Source organism: Apis mellifera, linkage group LG10 (assembly GCF_003254395.2).
Source record: "Apis mellifera strain DH4 linkage group LG10, Amel_HAv3.1, whole genome shotgun sequence".
NCBI lineage: Eukaryota > Metazoa > Arthropoda > Insecta > Hymenoptera > Apidae > Apis > Apis mellifera.
Window position 1 is genome coordinate 4,431,456 of NC_037647.1, and position 23,487 is coordinate 4,454,942.

General features: G+C 31.6%; 1 protein-coding gene and 2 long non-coding RNA genes across 9 annotated transcripts in view; 2 read left to right on the forward strand and 1 right to left on the reverse strand.

Annotated features, from left to right (window-relative positions):
* The first annotated feature begins 329 nt into the window (after positions 1-329).
* Positions 330-2,038, forward strand: LOC107965042. The gene is made up of 2 exons (XR_001704401.2): positions 330-580; positions 1,330-2,038. It is a non-coding gene; the product is annotated as an uncharacterized LOC107965042 (long non-coding RNA).
* An 898-nt stretch (positions 2,039-2,936) lies between these two features.
* LOC100577407 overlaps positions 2,937-23,487 on the forward strand; it is a 48,997-nt gene continuing 28,446 nt past the window's right edge. The window contains exons 1-5 of one of the 3 annotated variants that reach the window (XR_003305534.1): positions 2,937-3,177; positions 3,916-4,110; positions 4,340-4,433; positions 5,431-5,634; positions 6,356-6,651. This is a non-coding gene — a long non-coding RNA (uncharacterized LOC100577407). Of the gene's footprint in view, positions 3,178-3,538; positions 3,809-3,915; positions 4,111-4,339; positions 4,434-5,430; positions 5,635-6,355; positions 6,652-23,487 lie in introns of those variants that run through there. The other 2 variants (XR_001704397.2, XR_001704396.2) reach the window with 2 other exon arrangements.
* The window catches only part of LOC107965041 (solute carrier organic anion transporter family member 4A1-like), a 43,455-nt gene continuing 23,767 nt past the window's right edge, over positions 3,800-23,487 (reverse strand). For 3 of the 5 annotated variants that reach the window (XM_026443496.1, XM_026443498.1, XM_026443497.1), the window contains 11 exons: positions 22,338-22,554; positions 18,252-18,420; positions 17,775-17,913; positions 17,058-17,232; positions 16,302-16,404; positions 7,563-7,684; positions 7,018-7,287; positions 6,410-6,611; positions 5,485-5,632; positions 4,526-4,902; positions 3,892-4,100 (listed from right to left, as the gene is read on the reverse strand). In XM_026443496.1, coding sequence (XP_026299281.1) covers positions 3,899-4,100; positions 4,526-4,902; positions 5,485-5,632; positions 6,410-6,611; positions 7,018-7,287; positions 7,563-7,684; positions 16,302-16,404; positions 17,058-17,232; positions 17,775-17,913; positions 18,252-18,420; positions 22,338-22,554 — 2,124 coding nt within the window. In that variant the 3' untranslated portion in view covers positions 3,892-3,898. Of the gene's footprint in view, positions 4,101-4,525; positions 4,903-5,484; positions 5,633-6,409; positions 6,612-7,017; positions 7,288-7,562; positions 7,685-16,301; positions 16,405-17,057; positions 17,233-17,774; positions 17,914-18,251; positions 18,421-21,279; positions 21,619-22,337; positions 22,555-23,487 lie in introns of those variants that run through there. The other 2 variants (XM_016914309.2, XM_026443499.1) reach the window with 2 other exon arrangements.

Here is a 23,487-nt window from a genome sequence, read left to right on the forward strand (position 1 = left end):
ATAAATGTACATTAATTATTATTATATATAACAAAAAATTATATTATATAATGTTTTATATTTATATATGATGTAATAATAATATTAATAATATTATATATGATATAATAATAAATGCATATAACAATATACATATATAACGTAAAAATCATTAATTGAGTATTATTTTGTACTTAATAATTAATCATTCTAATTAATTTATAATTTTAATCTCATTATATGCAATTATAGTACATATATAATTTATATATAAAAATAAAAAATCTTAAAACAGTAATAATCTAACAGTCGATAAATATGTTTGCGATTGTACCTAAAGGTGATCACTCATGTAACTGCATTTGAATGTAATTCTACATTTAACCTGTATGTATTGTACATAACCTCTAAACTAAACTAAAAACTATTCATCTGTGATTAAATTGTGTTAACTTTAAGTAAATAATTAAATAAAATAAAAAAATAAAGATAATATTCTTAATATATAATAAAAAAAAATGTAGTTTTAAATTATTCAATATATTTATTACGTAAATTATAATATAATCATTTTTATCTGGCAATCATATTACGTGAATACGTAAGTAATTACAGAAATAGCTACTAGTATCTATATTTTAAGCATGTGAACAAGTTTTGACGTAAATATTATTATTGATTTTATGATTCTTATCTTTCTATAACCAATGAATGGAGAAAATAAGAGAAACCAAAATAATTAACATATTTCACTAACTTTTTATTAGCGACACGTATAATACACGTGTTTAACATATCAATATTTTATAACAAAAATAATTACAATTACAAATCGCACAAAATTTTTCATATCAAAGCAATATAAATGACATTTCATACAGCCATGTACTTTATTTGCACACATATTTTAAGCATTTCTATTTTGATCGCCGCATTTTTATTGTGATAAATATTCATAAGAAATGATATAATTTTTTAACATTTAAATGTTTCAAAATTCTCTCATAATTGAATGATAAAATTTGTACGATCGAACATTCACAATTTTTAAGTAGATATTGATACCTTTGGTATAATTCAATTACTTATAATATCAAAATAATATATAGTTTTTTCCTGTTTTCCTTTCTTATCTTATGTATTAAACCTGAAAAAACACTTTGTTAAATATGACATATCAAATTTTAATATATAAAATTTCCCAAAGTAATATATTTTTTATTCAACTTGTGAATGGGATATGCTAGGATATGCTATCAAAACTTGCAACTATGTGTATCTATAATTATATATACTATTATAAATATTAATTCACAATAGAGCTTGATCTATTTTTTTTTTCTTTTTTAGATAATAGATAATCGTCTTTATACAAGCAATAACATTATACAAATATGATATCAATTCTATGAAAAAACAATGTTTTCCAGAGGAATTTCTGTGCTACTAATAATTTAGTTTTTTGCATAACAATTATATATTCAATAAATAAGATGAACATGTAGAATAATTTCTTTTTTTACCTTAAACATTGACTATCCTTTGTGATAAATACATTTTTTGAATTTAATTGACAATCAGTTAATACTAAGAATACAATTACAGAATGTCACACAAGTTGAAAATACATTCAGATAATACAGGACAATATTGTACTGTTCTATAATTCTATATAATCATAATAGTCTTTTTTAATACAATAATTAACTATAATTATTCATTTTTATCGAACAATACAGAAAGCGTAGTAATATATTAAGCAAATGTTTATCCGTTATTCTTTTATTCTTATTGATATCATATAAAATCGTAATTTCATAAATGAAATATTCCATTGGGAAGTAATAATAAATATCGAAAAGGACTACAAGTGCACTTGCCCATTATATCTCATAATTGGTATTTATAATTCTCTCGTTAAAAAACGAGACATATTATTAATACGATATTAAAAACAATATTATGTTCTTTACAATTGGCAGTGATAGCTCTTATACGAAATATTCTACTTATAGCAAACCGTATAAATGTATCTACAATTTTACGAATCAATAACTCTCGAACGAAATAAATAATTTCACTCGAGTTTCATTGATTTCACAATTTAATTTACTTTCATATTACTTATATTTATATATGTCATTTTTGTGCAAATATTTTTTTACTTAACATTACAACAATAATAAATAATTTTACGCTTTTTATAAATTTCCTTATAAATTATCTGAGAAATGAAATCATTTCCTCCTGTTATAAACGATTATATTAATGAATAAAAATATTAAATAAATATCTATCTATTCCATTTACATTTCAATTTTTTAATAGTTATTTTACAATAAACTATAAATAAAATTTTATTAAAAATGTATAATTATATACTTAAATATTGAAATATTTTTTAAATATCCCGCCATAAAAAAGTACCTATCAAATCGAAAAAGATAGATGTCGCAATATGGATACTCGATTTAATAGACAAGCACGTAGTGTCATCTAGTGTCATCTAGTTTCAGTGGAGTGAGAGTGTACGTAGAAATTTCTTCAAAATTTATTTCTTCTATTATTTCTTTTGGTAAGTTTGGCAAACGTTGAAAGTTCTTATTAAATAGTGGTTATTCGTGATATTTTTAAGATATCATAATTAGAATGTTAGATTTTTCTTTACGGATTATAGGATTTATTGTTGCTGGTGTGATTGGCGGTTCGTACTGAGTGTCGTTGTGGACTCTTCTCGCAAATTTTGTGCAACTCTTCTACTTCCTGGAGAAATATAAGTCCACCAATCATTTCCTTTTATTATAAACGATTATATTTATTTAATACTTTTATTCATTAATAAATTTATTCATTAATCAATTATTTTTATTCATTAATAAACGATTATATTAATGAATAAAAGTATTAAATAAATATCTATCTATTCCATTTACATTTCAATTTTTTAATAGTTATTTTACAATAAATTATAAATAAAATTTTATTAAAAATGTATAATTATATACTTAAATATTGAAATATTTTTTAAATATCCCGCCATAAAAAAGTACCTATCAAATCGAAAAAGATAGATGTCGCAATATCGATACTTGATTTAATAGACAAGCACGTAGTGTCATCTAGTGTCGTCTAGTTTCAGTGGAGTGAGAGTGTACGTAGAAATTTCTTCAAAATTCATTTCTTCAATTATTTCTTTTGGTAAGTTTGGCAAACGTTGAAAGTTCTTATTAAATAGTAGTTATTCGCGATATTTCTAAGATATCATAATTAGAATGTTAGATTTTTCTTTACGGATCAATCATAGGATTTATTGTTGGTTGGCGGTTCCTGTCGAGTATCGTTTAACATAAATGTCGTTGTGGGCTCTTCCCGCGAATTTTATGCAACTTTTCTACTTTCTAGAGGAATATAAGTCCACCAATCATTTTCTCCTGTTATAAACGATTATATTTATTTAATACTTTTATTCATTAATAAATTTATTCATTAATAAACGATTATATTAGTGAATAAAAGTATTAAATAAATATCTATCTATTTCATTTATATTTCAATTTTTAATAGTTATTTTACAAACTATGAATAAACTATGAATAAAATTTTATTAAAAATGTATAATTATATTGAATATTGAAATATTTTTTAAATATCCCTCCATTAAAAAAGTACCTATCGAATCGAAGAAGATAGATGTCGCAGTATCGATATTCGATTTAGATTAAATCGATACTCGATTTAATAGACTAGCACATAGTGTCATCTAGTTTCAGTGGAGTGAGAGTGTACGTAGAAATTTCTTCAAAATTTATTTCTTCGATTATTTCTTTTGGTAAGTTTGGCAAACGTTGAAAATTCTTATTAAATAGTAGTTATTCGTGATATTTTTAAGATAGCATAAATTAGAATGCTAGATTTTTCTTTACGGATCAATTATAGGATTTATTGTTGCTGGTGTGATTGGCGGTTCGTGCTGAGTGTCGTTTAACACAAATGTCGTTGTGGGCTCTTCCCGCGAATTTTGTGCAACTCTTCTACTTCCTGGAGGAATATAAGTCCACCAAGCCAGGAAAAAGAAAAGAAGGGATGCTGCTTTGCCGATGAAAGCTAATGCTAGCATATATCTGAAACAAGGTATGTTCATTGATTTTTGCATGATTGTAAATGTCTGATTTTGCATGATGAAAATGAATTTTTAATAAAAACATAATATAGTTTACAACTCAATTATTATAATTCTTATATTAAGATACAAATAGTAATATTTGCTTTACAATATCATAAAATAATAAATGTTTAATTCTAATCGTTAAAACCGCCATTTTTATTTCAATTTTATTTGAATGAATGTTTTAATCTTTAGCGGCCATTATTGAAATTATAGAGGACGCCATAATCAAGTGTGGAACAATGTCTACAGATATAGAAATAATAAACGAAGATATACAAACATAGAGGTAGTTTTATTTTATAATTTTTTTGAATAAGTAACAAATTCAAAAGTATTTAACACGATTTAAAGATTCAAATATAATTAATTTTATCATACCTGCTCATATATAAGTTATCATAAACGAGGCAGGATCCTTCGCCGTCACAAGTTTTGTTCCATAAAATGCATGTTTCATCTATAAGAGCACCGAACACCATAGGTGCTGGTATTGTGCCTAGAATTCTAACTTTGATCCATTGTATACCTAAGGCAAACGATCTTTGATCGTCTCGAACGACACGAAGTGTCGCAGAAAGTGCAGGCATTGTGCAAAGAAAGGTTATAAACATGTTGCAAAATGCTAGAGCGATAAAAGGCCATAGATAAGAGCATGATGTGCTGCAAGTAGTGTTTATTGCCTCGTAACTAATCACACTATCTGCAGTAGTTAGATTCATTGGTGGTGCTCTTATACACGTGCAGTCTGTATATATCTGTAAAATAATAAAGAAAAATATTAAATTATTGTATAATTATTTAGAATTAATCTTAAAGATTCATAGATATAAGTTTTCTGCTTTTGAACATTGTTAGAATATTTTAATTTCGAATTTTATTTCATAAAATTGAAAATCGTTAGAGACAAGTTTGTAAGTAAAAATATAGTATTCCAATGATTTTCATGTAAATCATAGGTTTTTGAAAGCAATTATTTAATATAATGATTATAGTTATAAAATAAATATAAAAAATAAAAATAATTTTAATAGTATTTTAGAAATAGATAAACTATGAGAATAAAAATATAAACATTTATTTCAAAGAAAAATAAATGTTTATAAATATGATTATATTGACATATAATCAGTATTGAGCTTCATTTTTTTTTTTTTAATTTAATGACTGATAGTTTTTAATTGAATATATATTTATTTCCGTTTTGCAATAAATGTAGATTTTTATAAAATATATACAGCACGAATGCCAAAGGTTAAAAAAAATATATTTTTTATGATTTCAAGAAATGGACTTCACAAGCTTGCATACTAAGTATTAAGATAAGAAATTATACGAACTTCGACGTTATTTAGTCGCATTCCTTGATAACATCCTGCATGACAAGGGGAATAGTACGTGATTCCATCAACTCCGCATATTGGACTGAACTCTGATCTCGAGCAGCCGCAGCCATTATTGCACGTGTTATCCAATGAAAATGTTTTTCTGTAAATATGAAATTTTTTATTTATTATAGATATTTATTTGCATCTTGAAATTTATCATATATAATACAGTTATATTATGGTCTATATAAATCTATTTGTTTCAAGTTTCTGATTTAATTTTCTGATTCTTTTCATTTTTAATTTTTATATAAAATGGAATTGATTAAATTAAATACATTTCAAATACTATTCAATAAAAATATCATATTAGAAATATCATTCAATAAAATGAAGTAGTGAATTAATAGTAACTGTTATAAAATATTCGTTTTACAAAACTAAAAACGATTCGACTTCATTTATTTGAATGAAATTTTAAATTTAGTTAATACATTATTAGAAGCATTTATTCTATATAAATGAATTTCTGAATTTCTCTTATTTAAACCAGAGAAATCAGTAAAAATCAATAAATTCCAATTAATATGTATGAATTATATTTATACTTCAATGTAGAACCAATCTTCAGATAAAAATATAGAGTTTTATTATTAAAAAAAAGTAAAAAGAAAAATTAATATCAGCAGATACTAATTAGGAGACCTATTGTGTACAGATGAGAACGAATAAAATCATAGGAAAAATAAAATAAAACATGAAATCCTCGATAAATATCATGCAAATTCGTGAAATAGTGACATATTTTCCCAAAAATTTTAGCTTTAGTACAAAACAAAGTTTCAAACATCCAATTTTATATTAATTGAAATTACTTTTACAGAATTTAAACAGAATTTCACACGCCCATACACATGCATAAATAACAATCACGTACTTGGTCTGGTTCGAATAAGGTATAGTGACTCCTGCGAAGTTTAAATTCGGACAATTCAGAACGAAGCACAAAGTGAAAGCGATGCAGGACGCGGTTGCCAGTAGACAGAACTTTAAAATGCCCGAACAGGGCAAATTAAAACGCTTTATGAGGTAACCCCCGAGGAAGGTGCCTCCACCGCCTGCGGGTACAGTCACCAAACCTGCAAGCAAAATGAGAAAAATAATGAAGATGAAACGGTATCTCATTTCTTTTTTTTACCTAGATAGAACAGGGTGCTCTCTTCTCTCTGTTGCTATCGAAATTTCACGAAATTACGTCGAAACATTAGTCAATCGTAAATATTCCATACGAAATATAAAAACGTCGAGGATGATTTATATCTCGCGACATACGCGCGGATAACTGACGGTAACATATCGTTCAGTCGATATTTTAACGAAAGAGAAGGAAGAGAGAGAAAGAGAGAGAGGGATAAAAAATGTTTCGAGGGAGGTATTTGACGAAATATCGTCGATGATTACGCGTTACAACTGACGAGAGGTTGTTTTTTTTTTCTCTCCTTCTTTCTTTGATTGATTACAACAGAATGCTTGAATATTATTCACCCATTAGTAACGCGGCGGAACTAGCGCTGACGTTGAATTGATTTTCGATCAGCTTGGGGAGGAAAGCGGCGAAACCGGCGATAAGCAATCCTTCACTGGCACCTGCCAGATTTAACATGAAAAAGCCAGGATTGCCGAGTAGATCGGTCAGGGCGCGAGGCAGTTCTCGTATTTTCGAGAATGCCTCTCCTCGATCGCTCGAGGACGATTGCTTCCTGGTGCTCCTTTGGTGCGCCTCTGACACCCTCTCTTTAGCCAATTTCTCTGAACCTGGAAAAGAGATATTTATTCGTTTAAATTTGTGTGTGGATAGAACTGTTATTTGAACGTATATCTAGATGATTGTTGAGAGGATGCAATTTGAATGGAAAATTGTAAATAGAAGGATTTATAATTATTAAAGTTTTATTGATATTGGATATTGTTTCAGTGTAATTTTGAGATTATGCATTTGGATATTATGAAATTCCTGAAACAATAATTTAAAGAATGGTAATCTTATTATATAATACTGTGTGTTGTAAAATATTTCACAATTCAATTACCAGGCAAAGCTGCTGGAAACGCTAAGATGGGTATAGCGATTATGAAACATAAAACTGCAGCCGCTAGGAAACCTATCCACCATGCTCCCACCCATACGTTGCTGTTTGGTGTTAAGCCAATCCTGGAAATTGGTTCCTTAAATTATTACAAACACTTTTGCAAGTCAGACAGAGTCGTGAATAGAAAAAAGAATATTCATTAACAATTATTAAGTACTCTATCAGATATTATTTCTTATAAAAATTTCCTATTCTCAAAAATTCTTTTAAATCTATGATACATCATCATGCTTTTTAAATTTGAATAAGATGAAATCCATAATTCTTATTTTATTATTTATCCTTATTTTCTATTCTCAAAAATTCTTTTAAATCTATGATACATCATCATGCTTTTTAAATTTGAATAAGATGAAATCCATAATTCTTATTTTATTATTTATCCTTATTTTCTATTCTCAAAAATTCTTTTAAATCTATGATACATTATCATGCTTTTTAAATTTGAACAAGATGAATCCATGATTCTTATTTTATTATTTATCCTTATTTTCTATTCTCAAAAATTCTTTTAAATCTATGATACATTATCATGCTTTTTAAATTTGAACAAGATGAAATCCATGATTCTTATTTTATTATTGATCCTTATTTAAACCAATTAATAATTGTTCTTTTGGATTTGAAAGTTCAATAGAGATCTCGAGTTACTCCACTTTGATTCAATCTTTGAAATTCTATCTTTTCAAATCAAGGGGGAAACTACGTAAAGATTCTTTTAATAACTCCACGTTAAATCAATCCAGGATTCGATCAATATTATTTAAACGGAAAACGAGTTGAAAATGTTGCGTCTCTAATATCACGAAACGGGTCAACCCTATCTTTTTTAAACGCTTTAAAGTAGGCCGCGCGTAAAACAAATAAGAGTTGGGAAGGATATAGCCGGGGTAAAAATGTAATTATCCGGCAACAGTAGAGCGGATTGTAGTTCGTACAACACGGTGAGTAGGCCGGAATTGCTCCACCGTCGCGGAACTTCCGGCGCATCTCGCCGCGGTTTTTTAATTGCGCCAGCGAGAAATCCCCTACCGAGTCGAGCTTCTGCAACTTTTCCGACTAATTGCCGGTTACAGAGCTTCTGGAAGCTTCTCTTTTTCCCCCATGATATCGAGGAAAAATTTCTAATTTTAGAAAAATATATATACACACGCATATGCATAGAAAATTTTCATTTTGTAGAATATTTTATTCTCTATCGATGGATATTTTTATTATATTGTTCCCAAATAGATTTTTGCGTAGAAATATTAAAAATTTAACGATCAAGTAATACTTTCCACCATGCTTTCTAAATATGAGGATAAAAATACAAGAATGCAGCCTCTGTATCCAAGACCACGAGCACAATGCTCTTCAATCCTAGTCGCTCATCATCCTCTATTACTTTGCACAATGCGCCATCATCATCGTGGCGCGGGGTATAACCGAGAAAATTCTTTCAGAATCGGGGACGATATTGCAGGGGCATAACTTATCTCGGGAAAGAGCGGAAAATTGTGAAAAAGTATCCAAGTTACTCGAAATGACCGTCGAATCTTGGTCCGCTAAATTAAATGAGGCGCGTGCATGCAGAGAGAGGCGAGCTCGTAACCGGAAGTGGCCGTATAATGCAACTAGTTACCCCATTCTTTTCCTTGCTTCCGGCTTCGTACACCGGAATAGAGGAAGGGAATGTAATTGGACTCGCGGGGAAATGTTATTAGCTCTCCACAGAAACGTTTTTCGTTTCTGTTTCGTTTTATTAAAGGATCGCCAAAGGATGAGGAGGCGTCTCTCTCTCTCTCTCTCTCTCTCTCTGTTTGCAAATTATCGGATTGCGCCTTCTTCGATACGCAATTTAAGTTTTGCTTGGAAATCTTGGTAAACCTTGTTCCGAGACAGCAACTTTAAACTTTCGCCGTTTAGGCGTTACGATAATCGAATTTTAAATTGAGGATTAGGGAGCTTTTATCGTGAAAGTGTTAATCTTAAGGGCGAACAATGTTGTTTGATTAATGGAGGGGATTTGATACTTTTTGATAAATTTCCACGGATTGAATATTTCTTGTCCTAATTTTAATTGGAATAAATAAAAATTTAAAAACAATGGTTCCATCGCGTCGAAATATTTTCTAAACTAATTTAATTTTCGATTGAAGTTTTTATAGATACGTTTCGTGATATTAATTCATTAAAGATGTAATGAATTGTTTAAAAAAATAACTCGTTTCCACAAAACAATTATTAAAAGGTTATACTTTCTTCGTCTACGGTTTTCAATTTTTATTTATAACATTTTTTCTCGCATCATTAAACTCAATTAATGATATTGAAAATGATCAAGTTAAATTGTTTATTCAATAGATAATAATATTTCATTATTGAATCGATTCGATATGACGGACAAGGACTTTTTTTTTATCGATTATTGACGAGGCAGAATATTCCTAGCAGAGCAGCTTTACGTAACTTTTTTTTTCTCATCAAAGTTACCAAGGCCAATGGATCTCATTTTTTCCCTGGTAAAACCTCGACCGTGAAGAGGTGATTGATTGCCCGGAAACGGCTGACTAACTGCGCGATCATCCCTTAGCAGACCTAACTGCACTACACCGACAAGGAATCGCCGTTTACTTTTACCCCCTTTTTCTCTCTCGTTTTTCTCCCCCACTTTTCCATAGTAACTCATCTTTAAACGACGTTCGTGACTTTTTTTGATTTTACTCGTTGACAGTGGTGGAAATTGAAAAGGAATTTCTCTGATCTTTAGAAAAACGAAGACGAATACAATTTTAATAATCAGTTTCATCGGTGTCTTTAATAAATTATTAAATTCCACCCACTATTTTGTGTAATTTAAAAGGAGAATTATTATTCTTCATTGAAAAAAGGAAGATATAAACGATTGATTAGATTCTTACATTATTTTACGAAAATATTAAATAATTTCACCAAAATTTTTCAACGAAATTTCCAAAGAAAAAAAAAAAGTTTATTAATTAAACTTCCAACTGCGATCATTACTCGTTCGAAATACGATAAATACAAATTTTAATAATTAATTTCATCGATATCTTTAATAAACAAATTATTAAATTCTACACATTTTGTGTAATTTATACTTTCTTCGTCTACGCTTTTCAAAATGATTGATTAGATTCCTACATTTTTTTACGAAAATTTCAAATAATTTCATCAAAATTTTTCAACGAAATTTCTAAAGGAAAAAAAAAAGTTTATTAATTAAATGCTTCCAACTGCGATCATTACCCGTTCGAAATACGATAAATACAAATTTTAATAATTAATTTCATCGATATCTCTAATTTTGTGTAATTTAAAAGAATATTATTTTTCATCGAAAAGGAGAAGAAATAAAAAGAAAGATATAAACGATTGATTAGATTATTTTACGAAAATTCCAAATAATTTCACCAAAATTTTTCAACGAAATTTCCAAAAGAAAAAAAAGTTTATTAATTAAATGCTTCCAACTGCGATCATACCTGCAAAAAATGTTCCCTACCGTCCCCGTGTTTACACCGATTCATTTCTAGGAGTGGAGCTTTCGAATAAACTTTCAGAAGAAAGTTGCAAGGGTTCTAAATTTACCGATGTCCACTCGGCTCCTCCGTGGACTCAGTTAACCGTGAAACTCGAAGGGAAATCCTTTCGACTTTTAATTTCAGTCCCCATCCTAACCGTTTCTTGCTGCTTCTCTTTTCTTTCCCCTTTTCTTCTCCTTTCTTTTCTTACGTTCACGACGTAAATTGTTATATCATAATAATTTCTCGAGCTTTAAAAGGGTTGCGCCTCGATTTATTAATCGAGAAAAGAAATAGAAGGGGAATGTTTTGACACTCGAGGCATTCGATCGGTGCAAGAGACAAAATTGGAAAGAAAGGGATATTTATCTTCTCGCGCTTTCTTATTCCTTCGAAGATTAAAATTTCGTCGAATAAAGAAATTTTGTCGAGAAGAGCAACATTTTTATGGATATTTCAACGCGTAGCATTCGTGTCGTGTGATATCGATGTATAAAATATCATTTTCGTGAAATAAACATTGCTGTTTGTTAGCCGCTGATGCAGCTTTGTTTATTTAACGCGTATTGCAATAAATATAAACGTTGAAATTAAATCCAATAAATTAAAGAACGCGTTTTCGCATAAGCTTTTAAATTGCTTTTTAAATGGAAAATCAATTAAAATGATTTTACAAATGGAATCCTATAAAAAAAAATGTTGCGATAAAATTCTCCCCGAATAAAACCGTATCAAATTTATTTATTTTATTCACGATATCCAATCTCTCCTCCGTTTCTTATTAATACTTCAACCTCTTTTCGAAATATCGAGACGAATCAAATGACATCGAAACTCTTCTTGAATCATTCGTATATTCACAGAAAGACGTTCTCTTATTATTATTAAAAAATCAATCCATATACTATAAAAAAAAAATACCTGGTAATTTTAGAAACACCAGAGCGAAATAAAAAACGAATAAGAGGAATTTCAACTCGACGAAAAAGAAAAAAATAACCAAGAAAGGGATACAAAACCCGTCTCTCTCGTACCTCGAAATCGATATCCGGCCATTTAAAAGTAAAATTCGCAAGGATGGAAACCCTCGGACGTTGGAAAAAATCCTATACACGATCGACAACTCGATTTATCGTTTCTACGCCTGCTGTTACACGTCACGGAGGAGTAAATCGGTAAAAAGAAAGTGAAAGAGAAAATAAAGGAAAAAGGAAAAAGGGAAAAAAGGCGAGATTAATTCGATTCTCGCGCGGAGAGAGAGAGAGGAGAGGGGAGAGGGTTGTTCCGTGGGGAGGCGAGCGGACAAATGGAACTTGATTGTACTCTAAGTGTCGGGGGATGAAGTGACAGTTTTGAAGGGTAACATCGGCGTCATCGTCAAACATTGGTTCACCGCTTGACATTTTCCCCACGGGATGAGAGAGAGAGAGAGAGAGAGAGAGAGTTGAGTCTTGCACGCGTGTACGGGGTTACATGCACTATTAATCGTGGCCCATTATACGCTCTAATGGTCCTTCGGGATATTTTCTACGGGGCAGAGGAGATTCTGATCCGAGACAAAGATTCGCCTCGAGTTGAACGATTGATTGAACATTTTCGTACGATGTGGGTGTGCGCGTGTCTTGTTATTTTTTTTCGCGCTTCGTTGTCGATTAAGTAATTGGAGTCTGCGTAGGAGGGGTAAATATAATCCTACGTTTCAATAAAGAAACCGAGTATCTTTGAAATAATAATTTTTTAATTCGTATTAAATACAAGTATTTGGTATTTTTTAAACTGTGAAAATTTTATATGAATGTAGAAAGGAAAATAATTATCATTTGATAGTTTGATAGTTTTTTTTTTTTGCTTTTCGATTGCAACAAAAGTCTGGAGGGATAATAATCCTATGTTTTAATAAAGAAATTGAGTATCTTTGAAATAATAATTTTTTAATTCGTGTTAAATACAAGTATTTGGTATTTTTTAAACTGTGAAAATTTTAAGAAATTTTATACGAAGGTAGAAAGGAAAATAATTATCATTTGATAATTTGATTGGTTTTTTTTTTACTTTTCGATTGCAACAAACAAATTCAAACAGGATACATTGTATGCGTAATAGAACTAGTTTATCATTCAGAAATCTAACATAAATACCCTTAAAAACCACCCTTATTTCTATCCTAATAATAATCCCTTCATCGTAGATTAAATTTAATCTTGGCTCAAAATTTTCCTCGTCCTCGAATCTCATCTCAAAAGAATCCACCCCTCCGCTTTAAAAAAAAATTAAAAAAAAAAGAAGCAGCAAATTAATTAATACCATGACGCGTATGCTCAAAAAAGAAAAACATCGGTGGCTCATTAGCCGAGGACAAGAAGCCGGTAATTAAGCAAACACGTCCGACAACGCTTTCGCGCGTATCTTCGGTGGGGCATCTTTTCAAGGCCGTGAAACAGCAAAAATAGATGATAAAAATCCGATAGCCTGTGCATATCAACTCCAACCTTAACTCGATAATAGTAATGAGCGTGATATCGATACTTCTCCCGAGTTTCAAGCGATATTTGCTCAAACATTTAAAGTATATTCACAACATACATCGAAAGAAACTTACTTACGCGAAAATGTTGTTAAAAATATCCAAATTATATCGATATGGAATCTTGGAATATTTGGAAAGCAAAATGTACGTAGAAAATGATCTCGATCCTTCGTTGCATCGTTCAGAAGAAAACAAGACAGCGAAAATTCCTTTTTCCGCAATTTCGCAGAGAAATTTTTATCCGTGGCAATATTTCATTATTCCCCCATCCCTTCAAGATTTCGCGATTAATCCGAGAAAGCAGCGACGTGGATTTACGCGGGTTATAAGACGAATATAAAGTTCGAATTTTCACGACGGGGATACGCGTCTGGAATACGCTCCGGGCGAATGTGATTCATTCATATTTGCGTATCACCGGATGTCGCTTGGAACACGCGACTTTCCTCTCTACCTGTCACGGTTACAGGTAAGCAGCAGACTTATGCTGATAAGTATTCTTTACGATTTTTCCATTCTATTCTTCCAATTGGTCATATCTTATATATCCATCCATTATTAAAATTGAGCAATTTCTTTTTTAATTTTCTTTTCGATAATTCCCCAAAATTGTTCGTAAGAAAGATACAGGATCTCGAAGATTTTATTGGTCTCTAATAATCTAAACTATCGTGTAAATAGCAGCAGACTTATGTTGATATTCTTTACGATTTTTCCATTCTATTCTTCGAATTGATCATATCTTATATATCCATCCATTATTAAAATTGAGCAATTTCTTTTAAATTTTCTTTTCGATCATTCCTCTTAATATTGGTTCGCAAAATTATTCAAAAACGTAAGAAAGATATTCGAAGATTTTATTGGTCTTTAATAATCTAAACTATCGTATAAATAGCAGCAGACTTATGTTGATATTCTTTACGATTTTTCCATTCTATTCTTCCAATTGGTCACATCTTATATATCCATCCATTATTAAAATTGACCAATTTTTTAAAATTTTCTTTTCGATAATTCCCCAAAATTGTTCAAAATTGTTCATAAGAAAAATGCAGGAAGATACTCAAAGATTTTCATATCTTATATATCTTATCTTATATATTCATTATTGAAATTGAGGAAACGAGCAATTTTTTTTAAATTTTCTTTTCGATAATTCCTCAAAATTGTTCAAAATTGTTCGTAAGAAAAACACAGAAAGATACTCGAAGATTTTATTGGTCTTTAATAATCTAAATTATCATGTAAATAGCAGAAGACTTATGTTGATAAGGATATTCTTTACGATTTTTCCATTCTATTCTTCCAATTGGTCACATCTTATATATCCATCCATTATTAAAATTGAACAATTTTTTTTAAATTTTCTTTCGATCATTCCTCAAAATTGTTCAAAATTGTTCATAAGAAAGATACAGGAAGATACTCAAAGATTTTCATATCTTATATATCTTATCTTATATATTCATTATTGAAATTGAGGAAACGAGCAATTTTTTTTAAATTTTCTTTTCGATAATTCCCCAAAATTGTTCAAAATTGTTCGTAAGAAAGATATAGGAAGATTTTATTGGTCTCTAATAATTTAAACTATCGTGTAAATAGCAGAAGACTTATATTAATAAGGATATTCTTTACGATTTTTCCATTCTATTCTATTCTATTCTTCCAATTGGTCATATCTTATATATCCATCCATTATTGAAATTTTTTTAAAATTTTCTTTTCGATAATTCCCCAAAATTGTTCGTAAGAAAGACACAGGAAGATACTCGAAGATTTCATTGGTCTCTAATAATCTAAACTATCGTGTAAATTTCCACCATTAAATGGTCCACTAATGACAAATGTGGAGAGTGGCAACCGCATATCTGTTCCCCCGGATGGCAGGGCGAAACAGCCGATAAATCGTGTCGAGAATTTAATAAAGTTGCCGCGGCTCGCCCCTCCGCTCCCGCACGAGGAAAAAGCGGGAAACGTGTTTAAACGCGTGGCGACACGAGAGGCGACAAATTCCGATGGCGCGCCCATTAAACGTCATTCTCCATCGGCATCCGCCGACTATGAACCCTCTTTATGGCGAAATGAACGCGGACAACTTTCAATCCATTGTCCATTCGCCGTAATTCTTCCTCCGCGATGGATCCTCTTCCGCAATTTTAATCTTAAAGGTTTAAAGATTTCCAGAGATGGATTTTTCTTTCCCTTTTCCCGTATTTTTCTATTTCAATCCGACGCGAAAGATCTCTTCGATATTTTTTTTCACCATAATGATCTTTGTAATGATCCATGTAATGATCTTTCAGGGGGTGATGGCGTTTTGTCGAGATTACTGCGTGATCAAAGATGAAGCTGATATTTAGGGAGGCGTGGTATTTAAGTAGACCCTTGCCAGATTTCTCTTCGAGTCGATTTTAAATCGTTTATCCTGGATTGATTTTATTATAATCATTGTGGATAATTTTTAGCAGATTCGAATGGTAATCTGTTTGCACAAAATTTCACTTTTACATTTGATATTTTTATACTTGTACTTGTATCCATGTTTCAATTATAATAAATGTAATATTCTAAAAGCCATGCTACGTAGAATGTAGTTAGCATAATTGAAAAAATACTCACTTTGATGGATCCACGGTGATAAAGTCTGTATAGAGCTTCAACAATTCACCTCCAACCACGTATCCTAACGCAGGCCCTATTATGGCCATTGTGTAGAAAATTCCTAAACAGAGAGAAAAAAGGATATTTAATAATCGTTTGTACGGATGGATTTTAAAAATTTAATGCGAATTATTAATAACTTGTCGAATATCACGATGATTTATCGTCGTGTGAGAAATTTAATAAACGTTGAAAAAGATTTCTGCAAGATTTAATAATACAAAGATAATAGTTGAGGAGAGCATAAAGCGTAATTTCAAATTTTCTTAAACAATTAAAATTCTTAACATCGATTATATACGTTGATTGTCCTATACAAGATGGCACTTGAAACTTCAAACTTCACAAGTGTACATATACATATATACAGTGCTCAAAAGTTGAAGCAAGCGCAACGAGTGCGGCAATAGAATGTGACAATTCTCAAAGAGCTATTGCGGAATATCCGAGTTAAATCAAGTAAGTACTTGTCAAGTAGGTACAGTACGGTTGAAAAGTTTAGCTTACTTTACGTTGACGGATCTTTTTAATAAGAAAAGTTATGAAATGACCTGTCTTTTAAATTAATATCTTTCAATCTTTTTAAATTGACAACACATTTATTGTGTTGTTCCTCTTATAAAATTAATATTTTGAAAAAGAATACTTGCAAATTTATATAATATAACAACAAGAAGGAGAAAAAATTAATCAATTAATATTAACATTTCTTACCTACGTACACGGAGGACATCTTTTTCGACACATTCTCATCTAGATACGTAACGCCAAGCGTATAAAAAGGAGCGGAGCCAGCCCCATGTAGAAGTTGAGCTATCAGAAAGATACTTAAGTACAATCCACTGTATGGTTCTTGGTCTATTTGGCCCACTGATCCGCTACAAGATAGCTGAATGGCAAAGATATATTAATTTAATTAATAGACGAGCAAAGATATTTAAAAATACTTTATTGGAATTAGAAAAAAGAAAAAACGATTATCTTGAAATATTGTTCATGTTATATCGATATTGTTTCAAGGAAAAAGTTAACAGGATTTTTTTGATCCAAATTTCTTTAAATTTAGTTAAATAGAAATATAATGTACGAAGATGACATTCTATTAGTGCATGTGAAAGCATGGATCTTGCTTTTACAAAGGACGAGATCCATAAACTCTGTCAACTATCCTTTACATCTAATTGAATATTTACTCTTCAAAGATCAAAGACACAAGTCTTCCGGTAATTGAGCTCGGGTAATAAAATGTATAAAATAATTATATCAAAAAGATAGGTTATATTGCTCGTCGAAACAACATATTCCGAATTGATATCTTTATTCTTTATAAAAATATCTTGCTCAATTCCTTCTTTAAGACTTTGATACTCGTCGAAAAATATCTTTCAAATCTTTTTATACCGCCAATCTTTAGAATCAATCATCACTTACCGAACGGGAGGACGTATTCGTCACCCTTTGACAAATATTTTCCGACTGTTGCCCACCCCTGTATGGTCCAGCAATGTAATGAGGGGATGCGAACAGCAGACTTCCTAAGCCTAAGACTAGAACACCTATTCCTATGTACCTATAGAACAAAAATCGAACCAAGAAATCTTGTTTACCAACTTCTCAAAAGAAGTACTAAGTATCCTCATTTACCAACCGAATTTTCAAACGAACGAAATTTACAAAAAAATCTCCTTTTCTATTCAATTTTCGAGATCAGCCTCTCCTTTCAAACTGTTATTGATTATCGATTATACAAGGTGGTTTTCGAAAGTGTGGAAGGAACTGGAAATGGAAATTAACGCTGTTGGTCCGGCTGACGTTAGGATTAATATTTATGAGAAGTGTCGAGGCGGATCGATATCGGTATTAATATTAATAGGCGCGACAATAGCTTATACGCGAACGCGTGTGTACCTCGGTTTCGACGCTTTCGAGCGTCCTCCTAGGAAGCTGACTGGGACGAGGGTAAGGAAGCTGGCTATGTCGTATCCGCCCGCTATCAACCCCGTCTGAGACGACCTCAAACCGAATCTCCTCTCTATCGTGGTTATGACCACGTTCACGAAACCGTTCACCACCATCCCTGAAAACACACGTTTACGTTAGAATTAAAATAGAATAATCCCTTTATCACAATGATCGTACAACTTAACCAGGATTAACCTGGATAATTTGAAAGCTCCAACTAACACACATAATTTAATCTGTAAATAGCTAGCTTGGCTTTTTCATTCGAGCAGATGAGTCTGAAAAACCTTCTTATCGATCTACTATCCATCGATCCTGGCCAAGTTAAACATTCAGGATACGATCGATAGGAATATCGGGGCCATCCTGTAATAATAACTCGATCCCCATTCTCAAATTCGAGACACACAGTTGATCCCTGATACGCATACTCGAGAGCAAATCCGCGTGCCGCGTGTAAATGAATCAGAAGGGGGGTGAACTAATTCAATTAAGTCTCCCCTACGCTCACCAGTGTCCCGCTCACCCTCCAAGAAATCTCTCTCTCTCTCTCTCTCTCTCTCTCTTGGACTTGTAAATCTGTTAAACAGTTCTTTCTCACGAATATATGCACACGCAGGCTGCTAATCGTCTCTGAATCGAACCGGTGCTCCACGATGGAAGCAGAAGCGTTGACAGGGCGTCGAATTACAAACCAGCGGAGCCAGTATCGTGGCAAAAGTATCGGCTGACAAAAGCGTTCAACCGTTCCCTGACAATCGAAAAAATGAATCTTCTTTCCGGGAGAATCCTCTCGGATTCTGCGACGGTTCGAGGTTTCCGCGGATCCCTTTTGATGCTTGCATTCCGCCGGGGTTGTCGTTTTAACGAGCGGATTGGTTACGGAAAGGGGGGAGGAAAAAATTGGAATTATTTTTTTCAACCGTGGAAATTTTTCTCTCGTCTTTTAGATTCGGATTGTGTAGCTTGTTGTTGAATAGAATGAAAATATGTATGGTGATTGCATTATTTGTGAGACTGACACGTTTTTTGATCAATTTTATAAATAAGGAAATTGAAATTAATTTCCAGTTCAGACGATATGTTTCTAAAGATTTAGTAATCTTAATATTAAAAGTAGAAAATAATTGAAATTTTGTTTTCAATACTATCTTTCATTCCATGAATGAAACGTTATTTCATTTTTATTCTATGCAGTCTCTATTTTTTAAAATACTTAAGAATCACTATTTATGCACTTTCATATAATTCTTAATGGCAATATTTATTTATCAAAATCCATCGAAATAAACCAATAAACCAAAATAAATAAAAATAATATCAAAACGTGAGGAGCAAAACCAACCTAAACCAACGCGAAAACCAATTTCTTCCCAGTAACTAGCAACCCAAGATAACCAAACTGCGCCTCGAACAATTAAGTAACACTCTTAACTCGTCCCTCCCACACCAAGCTTACAACATCCATCGAATTAACGCGTTCACAGACGGCCGTGGCCAGCAAGAGGCCTGGCTCGAGTGTCGGCGTATCCGGTGTCTGTCCACCCGGAAAATGAACCACCTTCGTTTCCCATTGTACCGCTAATAGGAGAATTTTAATTAAAACCGGTCGTGCAGCGCGGATAATTTGTTTCTCCAGCTGCTCGTATCTCCCTCTTCTTCTATTCGCGTACGTTTCTCGTGTCTCGCTTCTTCTTACGTTGATCGATTGGTCCGAGGAGGATGGATGGATTATGATTTAACAGGGATTGGAATAATACTCGTGTAATATCGGATAGGAGATAATTTTCAATCGATTGTTTCTGTTTGATATTTTGAAAATGTATTCACGCGAAGAATTTGTGAATATTTTAAAAAGTTCTTATTTTTCATAAGAAAAAACACTCCTCTTTAATCCATACTTCTACCAATTTTCAAAGTAGTGAAAAAAAAAAATCCTTTAACTTTACAGATCCAATAGTGAAACGTAATACAAAAGATAATTTTCAATTTTAATTTTCATTTTGTTTCTGCTTGATATTTTGAAAATGTATTCACGCGAAGAAATATCGAAATATAAAGTTTAAAAATTATCCTAGAATTTGTGGTAAAATATTTGAAAAGTAATCTAAGTAATGAAATTTTCTCGTTTTTTATTTTTCACAAGAAAAAACACTCCTTTAACTTTACACACAGATCCAATAGTGAAACGTAATACAGAAGATAATTTTCAATTTTAATTTTCAAGTTATTTCTGCTTGATATTTTGAAAAATATATTTACACGAAATATCGAAGTATCATTTAAAAATTATTCGATATTTGAAATCTAATAAAATTTGTTCTATTTTTCACAAAAAAAAAAAACACTCCTCTTTAATGCATACTTCCCCTCTACCAATTCTCAAAGTAATAAAAAAAAATCACAGATCCAATAGTGAAACGTAATATAGAAGATAATTTTCAATCAGTTATTTCTGTTTGATATTTTAAAAATATATTCACACGAAGAAATATCGAAGTATCATTTAAAAATTATTCGATATTTGAAATCTAATAAAATTTATTCGTTTCTTATTTTTCAAAAAAAAAAAAACACTCCTCTTTAATGCATACTTCCTCTCTACCAATTCTCAAAGTAATGAAAAAAAATCACAGATCCAATAGCGAAATACAGAAGATAATTTTCAATCAGTTATTTCTGTTTGGTATTTTAAAAATGTATTCACACGAAAAAAAATCGAAGTATCATTTAAAAATTATTCGATATTTGAAATCTAATAAAATTTGTTCGTTTCTTATTTTTCACAAAAAAAAAAAACACTCCTCTTTAATACATACTTCCCCTCTATCAATTCTCAAAGTAATGAAAAAAAAAAAAAAAAAATTCTTTAACCTTACACACAGAAACGCGATACTCGTTACAACATCCGAATTCTCATAACCCTGCGTGCACGAGCACCACTCACCACCGACCTTATTCTCGACTTACGTACAGACGATTGCCGGCTCCATTGTCCACCAATTTGTTCAATCCCGTCCGCCTCGAAGAAGGCACGAACCTCCGCACGACGATTTCTTTTGTCGGCCGAGTGGAGAGGAGAGGGAGAGGGGGGGCGAACAAACTTATTTAAACCGAATACGGCTACCGTGTTCCAACCTTTCCCTCCACCCCTTTTTAGCCAACGTCGACGACCTTCGTCTCGCCACCCTTCTCGCCTCGATCCTCGCTCTCCTTTCGTCGACGCGCACCACCCTCCACCGCGTCAACCTCCTGCCACCGGGCCGGAAAACTCGATTTCCGGTTATCGTCAGTCACCGTCGACCCTATCCACCTCCTCCTCCTCCTCCCTCCTCCCTTTCGCGCCACCGTGAAAGCTTCGAAATTGCATTCGAATGCACGGCTATTAGTAACGGCAAACGGCGATATCAGAGTCAATCAGCCCTTTGGGGCCCGCGCGTCTGCGTGTTTACGCGTACGATCCACGAAAAATGAACCCCGTGGATTTGTTCCGGAGGGCGAGGAAATATTGTTGGTGGTTAAACGTCGCGTTTACCACGATCGACATCGATTCTTTTTTTTAAACTTTGATCGGTTCAAACGGTTTCGATACAAGATCGTTTATAAATCGCCTTTTCGAACCGTGTACTTTCAGATAAATCGAATATTTTCAAAGTTCGGAGATATTAAAGAATTATTAATCGATTTAATTGTTAAGATTCCTCCTTCCTGAGTGGGTTAAAATTCGATATCGAAACGAGTCGGAATCAGTGTTAAAATTAGTAGATTTTCTACCAATGATTGCGAATTGGGGAAATTTGATCGAGGGTTTAGGGAAAATTTTGTATAAATCGCTTTTTCGAACAAGTATTTCCCGTGTACTTTCAAATAAATTGAATATTTTTATCCAAAATTCGAAGATATTAAAGAATTATTAATGGGAAAATCGATTAATTGTTAAGATTCCTCCTCCCTTCTTAAAATTGTAAATGACAAAATTCGATATCGTTAAAATTAGTTTTTTTCTTGCCCCATCAAATTTAAATTGCATACCTTGCATCGCACCTGTCCAGCATAACCAGAAGAGCGCCCATTTCGCGGTTCGAAATCGTTGCAAATATTTGGGTCTGAACCAGAACCAACCGCACTTCGGCTCCACCGTCCTCTCCGTCTCCTTACCTGCTTCCGGCTTTATTTCCGGCTTCGTCGGCCCGTCCCTGAACTGTTCCGAAAAACTGGACAGGGTCTCGTGCATGTCCGGCACCCCCGACTGTAAATCACATTGTTCAGAATCGAATTAGAGAATGATTAACGAGGATCAATGTGATGATAACAATCGAAATTAACAGCAAATGGAGACAGGAATTGGTAAACTCTTACTTTCCTAAATAAATTCTTGAAATTTCTTTTTATTGATTGCAAAGATTATTTTCATCTTGAGTTTTCATTAATAATTGAAATATATTGCGCTAATATAAACAAAAATTTATTTGCAAAATCCTTCATTCCCCCGAAAAATGAAGTAATGAATTAGTTTTGAATAAAAATATTTAATAGAAAAATCTTTTTTCCTGCAAGTGGAGACAGGAATTGGTGAACTCTTACTTTCCTAAATAAATACTTGAAATTTCTTTTTATTGATTGCAAAGATTATTTTCATCTTGAGTTTTCATTAATAATTGAAATATATTGCGCTAATATAAACAAAAATTTATTTGCAAAATCCTTTATTCCTCCGAAAAATAAAGTAATGAATTAGTTTTGAATAAAAATATTTATTAAAAAAATCTATTTTTCTTTTTTCTAACATGTGATGATAAAAATCGAAATTAACAGCAAGTGAATTGAATTTTTATATAACGTAGCTCTTACTTTCCTAAATAAATACTTGAAATTTCTTTTATTGATTGCAAAAATTATTTTCAATGTGATGATATGATCCTGAGTTTTCATTAATAATTGAAATATACCCGATATTGCGCTAATATAAATAAAAATTTATTTGCAAAATCCTTTATTCCCCCGAAAAATGAATAATAATTTAATTTAGTTTTGAATAAAAATATTTAGTGGAAAAATCTATTTTTCTTTTTTCTATCTGACTTGTAAATTCAATAATTAATAATTTCAAGATGTTTTTACGCATTTTTAACGATTCATCGTGCATAATAAAAAAAGGAGATTAAAATTCATGATCTTACGT